The sequence below is a fragment of the Cryptomeria japonica genome, chromosome 10 (genome assembly GCF_030272615.1).
Source record: "Cryptomeria japonica chromosome 10, Sugi_1.0, whole genome shotgun sequence".
Classification (NCBI taxonomy): Eukaryota; Viridiplantae; Streptophyta; class Pinopsida; order Cupressales; family Cupressaceae; genus Cryptomeria; species Cryptomeria japonica.
In genome coordinates this window covers 573,725,794-573,731,715 of record NC_081414.1, presented here as the reverse complement: position 1 = coordinate 573,731,715, position 5,922 = coordinate 573,725,794, and the positions used below count along the sequence as shown (strand labels likewise).

At 34.3% G+C, this 5,922-nt stretch overlaps 1 protein-coding gene across 1 annotated transcript; it reads left to right on the top strand.

Annotated features, from left to right (window-relative positions):
* The first annotated feature begins 1,962 nt into the window (after positions 1–1,962).
* Positions 1,963–3,966, top strand: LOC131031198 (U-box domain-containing protein 14-like). The gene is made up of 2 exons (XM_057962244.2): positions 1,963–2,304; positions 2,869–3,966. The coding sequence occupies exons 1-2, from the start codon at positions 1,963–1,965 to the stop codon at positions 3,964–3,966; spliced, it is 1,440 nt and encodes a 479-aa protein (XP_057818227.2).
* The last annotated feature ends 1,956 nt before the right edge of the window (positions 3,967–5,922 follow it).

Below are 5,922 nucleotides of genomic sequence, written 5' to 3'. Positions count from 1 at the left end.
TTATCTTGATCTATGCAATACTCATTAATATATATATATATATATATATATATATATATATATATATATATATATATAATTTTATAATTTTTAAAGAAATAGTTTAAATAATTAAATTGTGTAGTTTTATACGATTACTAAAGTATTTATATTTTTAATTATAGCTTAACTCTAAGAGATAATTTCATCTTCTTTATATATATATGTGTGTGTGTGTGTACATACATGCATATACAGATATATATGTATATATATATACACCTATACATACATACATATATATACATACATATATGTATGTATACATATATGTATGTATATATATATGTATGTATATATAGTATAATGTTTTATATAGAGAGAGGGAGAGAATAGTATAATGTTTTAAATATTGTACCAAATATTTATGATATTCATTAGTCAAAATAAAATTGCCATCTAAATCAACTAGTCAATCTACAAAATTACTCATCTAACAAGTTATTTGGTCATTAATATTTAACAAATATTTATTAAAAAAAGTAAACTTAATTTCAACTACATTATGAATATCTTAATATCCAACTCAAAATCAACCAATCAATTCATGAAATATTTTTACTAATGAATTATTTCTTCATCAATATTCAACAAATATTTATCCTAAGGAATGAGCTCAACTTAACTATACTAGTCATAATTGTATCTAGCACAAATTGAACCCGAAGCTAATGTGGCATAACAAATCATTTTGATTGAATCAATAAAATTGTGATACATATGGCTTGAAAGATTATATTGATCTCAAACTAAAATTTGATATACCTCTGATGAGTATGTCATAACTTATCTATTGGCTAGCCAACAAATACCAATATTACAATACTACTAGCGGTTAGGTGACATTTGTTAAAATAATGAAATCCTAAGATTATAAAAAGATATAATTTAACTTTGAAACATTAATTATATCTTCCAATCATATGTATTATCTAATCAAATATAATACAATATTGATTTTTTATGAGTCCAACTTGCTGGTTAGATATTATCTAACAATCGTTTTAAGACACTTAATAAAATAATGAAATAAAAAATTATAAAATAATATAATTTGATTTTGAAAAATAAGTTAGGCCTTGCAGTCAAATGTATCATCTAATCAAATATAACAATTATAAAAGAACATAATTTAACTTTGAAAAATAAATTAGATCTCACAATCATATTATTATCTAATCTAATATAACATGATATTAAATTTTCATGAGTACAACTTGTTGAACAAATATCATCTTGCAATCACTTTGTGGCAATTACTAAAATAATGAAATCTAAAATTATAAAATTACATAATTTGACTTTGACAAATAAATTAGGAAATTAATAACCAGCTCTTCCTAATAAGATTATGTGTATGTTTTTGCATCAACATTTTAGATCACGTTGGATGATCCATCATTTGACTTTGACAAATAAATTATGTCTTTCAACCATATATTATCTAATCAAATGTAACATGATACTCTACTTTAATCGCTTCCAACTTGGTGATAGATGTTGCCTTGCAATCGCAGAGTCACTTTCTCTCCTACGCTAGTTTGGAATTTGTCTCCTAGAAATTTGTGAAAAGCATTACCTGGATCGCACAAAATGTGAGAAACCCCACATCCCTACTGAGGAAAGGAAAATGCATGGAAATGAAGACCACCGACTGTCGGGTGGATGAATGTCAAATGCCGTAGATCATGCTCAAACCGCACTTGACTATGTACTTATCAGGCACTTACCCCGTTCATTCTGAATGTCTTTGGTAATGGAAATGCATTGAATAGTCGTTTCCATTGATATCCAGAGGAAGAAAGGGCTATTTAAACGTTAGGTAGGTCGAATTGCATTTGTTGTGGGTGGAGAATAACATAAGAGTACGTGGTGTTGGCCAGACCATTCCTTTCAAATTCCCTGAGTTTATAACATCCCATAATGACAGCAGTTCTTCATATGGATAGAAGCCGCAGTCAGCCATTGGCACAGTCGATTAATGTCATGAAAGCATGTGAGTTTGGGAGCATTTCAGAGGTGAAAAGGGAACTGAAGAAGCTATTGCTTCTTGTCACCCAAGACAAGGAGGATTGCAGCCCTGAAGTTTATGACGAGATCTGTGACAAGGCACAGGCATTGAAGAAGACTAAATGTCGTAAACCCTCTCCCTCCAAATTCAGATCGTTTTCTGGACAGTTGGATTCAATTCCTGTGCCGGACATTTTTCAATGTCTCATATCGTTGGACCTTATGAGAGATCCCGTCATGATTTCCAATGGGGAGGTAATTTGTTTTGGCCTGGTGCTCAGAATTCGCACTTAGATTTCATGCCTTGTTTTCCATACAAGTTTGGAATGTAGATTTCTACTGCTGATTTGCATTTTCTAACCAGCTAGTAATTGGGAAACTTCAGCAGATTGAGTAAAATCAGATAACGTCTGATTTCTTACCTGCTTTTACCAGCTTTAACAACATCAATAAGCAGAATCACAATTTGTCTATTGTACGTAATTTTAGTTGTATAAGTCTCTTTGACTGAAAACCAAAGACTGTGAGGTGTCTGTTGCATAAGGTTGTTTAAGACATGAACCCCACCTCTCATTTTTTATGATGTCTGTTTCATAAGTTGTTTAAGACATGAATCCGACCTTATAACTCATCTTTTATAAGGTTTGGACCTTGCATTTAACAAGATTTCTTTATTTTAAATTCTCTCTATTTTAAATTCATCCCTCGCAATGTATATTTGGTTTAGTCTGTTACTGGCTTACATGATTGTTTTCCTTTTTAATTTTTCATATTGTTTTGTGAAGGGTATCGTGTAGCTGATAACTTCAATTTTTATAGACATATGACAGGCCATTTATTGAAGCATGGCTAGATTCAGGGCACTGCACATGTCCCAAAACGCAAGAGTTCCTACCACACTTGATATTGACTCCAAATCATCTTGTTCGAACGATAATTGAGCAATGGTGCCACTGGCAGGGGCTACAACTTAAAACTTCTCTCACAAATTCCAACCCCAATGGCAGTGAAGTTATAACACACAAGGATCGTAACTATTTGAGTGCATTGGTAAGAAAACTCTCAGGGGAGCGTCAGTCAGAACAGAGAGAAGCTGCCCGGGTGCTCAGGGCTCTAACGAGAAAGCAGTCATTATACAGGGCTCATCTTGTTCGAGAAGACCAGGTGATACCAGCATTGATTCATTTGATGAGGAGCCCTGATAAAGAAACCCAGGAGCACGCAGTAACCACATTGTTAAATATGTCCATTCTCAATGCAAACAAGAAACTGATTGTGGAAGGAGGAGCTGTGCAACCCATGGTAGAGGTTCTAAAACATGGTAGCATGGCAGCCAGAGAGAATGCAGCGGCAGCTCTGTTCAGTTTATCTGCAGTAGAAGACAACAAGATTGTGATTGGTGGGTCTGGTGCCATACCCCCATTGGTGGAGCTTCTAAGTCATGGCAGTTGGAGGGGCAAGACTGATGCTGCCTCTGCACTCTTCAATTTGTGCATAACTCGAGGAAACCGAGGAAAGTGCGTACGGGCTGGCGTGGTGCCCATTTTGGTGGAGCTAATGAAGAATGGAGGGGAAGAAGAAGAGGAGAAGAGCATTTCAATGGCGGATGAGGCATTGACCATTCTGGCCCTTGTAGCTAGGAATGAGGAAGGTGCCACAACCATTCGGAATGCCGGTGCCCTTCCTTTGCTTATCCAATATGTGGAGCATAGCTCTCCTCACAACAAAGAGAATGCAATGACGATACTGTTCTTACAGTGCTCTAGGGATCCTGCATATCTGAATGAGGTGAAAAATATTGGGGAAGGCGATGGGTATGTGGCATTGCTAGATCTTAGCATCAATGGGACGTCTAGAGCTAGGCGCAAGGCCTACCTCTTATTAAACCAGATGCATAAACATGTATCTAGGGAGTGAATATGATGCAAAACACTCACCTCGCCACTTTATTTCTTTTTCCACACGCAGTTAGAAAGTTTATTTTATTTACGTCAAATTATGCTCGTCATATATGTATCTTATGGTCCAAAATTAACTTTAAAAAGTAATCTTTTATATCTTATATAAAACTACCAATGGCATCTTGGTATGCAATGGATATGTCGAAGAGGTAAGGAAAGTCAATTAGGGAAAAAACTGATCTATTTTTGCATAAATTTGTGTAGTACATGAGGTCAATTCATAGGCCATTTACAAACTGATGTTGTTTGTACAACAAAGGTCTCAATGGAGAAATGATAGCTTCAAATCAAGCATGCATCGAATTACAAATATCAATGATAATTGAAACAAAATCTTTGAATTAAGAAGATAATCAATTTTTATTACCAATAGACTAATGTTATGTTTGCAATAGGGTGAGAGGGAGAGAAAGGTAGACATATGGATAGAAAGAGAGAGTTATGTATGTATGTATGTATGTATGTATGTATACATATATACATACATACATATTGTAGACACTTAACTTTCGTTAATTAATTTCATCAAAAATCTCTTTTGGTTGCCTATATTAATTAAATTATTTAATTGGTTATGGCATCCCTTCTAGCTAAATTAATTTAATTAATCAAGTCATGCCTGGTTAATTGCTTAATCTTTTAATTATCACCCTATCCTTCTTCTACTAAATAAAATAAATAGTTATTTTATTTAGTTCATGTCCCTTTTCTTCCTTTTCTTTGAATTTAAGAAATTCAAATAACTCCTTTTGGTCACATGTCTCCTAACTCTAACCTTCTTCTAACCTCCCATCTAGCCTAACCAACCACCTAACCCAAGGGTTATAACCAACCATATCCACATCATGTGCACATTCTCTATTTTATTGAATTATGAAAAAGAAATTAATTTTGGGTGGTTATCTCCCAAATTGACATTTCTTTGGTTAAACTTGTCGTGCCTTGCAATGACACTTTCCCTCTTAGAGGATACTTGTCACTTCTTGCATTGCCAATTGTCCTCAATTGAGACAAGTGGCATCTTCTCAAATCTTCTCTCATCTTCATCAATGTCTATTTAATCCGCGCATTTTCTTGCACAATCAACCCACTTTCATTTAATCGTATCATCGTAATGCCAATTTAGCTACTCACATCCACTCACTTTTGCATCCATTTTAGTTTATTTTTGCACATGCAACTATCATGGAGTGTCTTCAAGCAATCATGGGATTGTATAATCAACCACACATCCAATCGAAGGACCATCAAATTGAAGGGTTGTTAGTTTGCATTTTTACTTGCTTACTTTTCATCTAAATCTAATTTCCCTTCTTGAATGACCTTATCTTGAGCACGTTTGATTGATTTGTGTTTGGCTTAGATTGTTAGCTTAGTGTTTCAATCATTTTATTTGCACACATTTATGGCATGTCTGGTGGGACCCACTTCATGAGTCATTCTCACATTTTTTTATTCTATAAGTGCATAGTTTTGTAGATTTCAAATGCTTCTAGGCAAAAACACAAGATTTTTCAGTCGACTTCTGCTTTGGCAGAAGTTAGTTTAGGTCTAGCTCAATTTTCAGAAATAGCAGGATTGAACTATTAAACAATGAGAACGTATTCCTACAACAGCAAAGACTGTATGGGTGTGTGCACAAAGATGGTGCTCAGAAAAGTGGACACGACCCAAAAAAAACTTGGAAAAACAGGCAGTGCATACGCGGTTTTAAAATTTCAAATTCCAGCGTACGCGCTTAGGTTTGTTCTTCTCGAGCCTAGAAAAGGTTGTGCATGTTAGGATTCCCACAGATACTGAGAGGGGGGGTGAATCAGTATCTAACCGGTAATTAGAATTTCTCAACTTAAAACATGCATAACATATTATAACAGTGTACTGGTATGCAAGAAATAATGCAATAAACAGAATT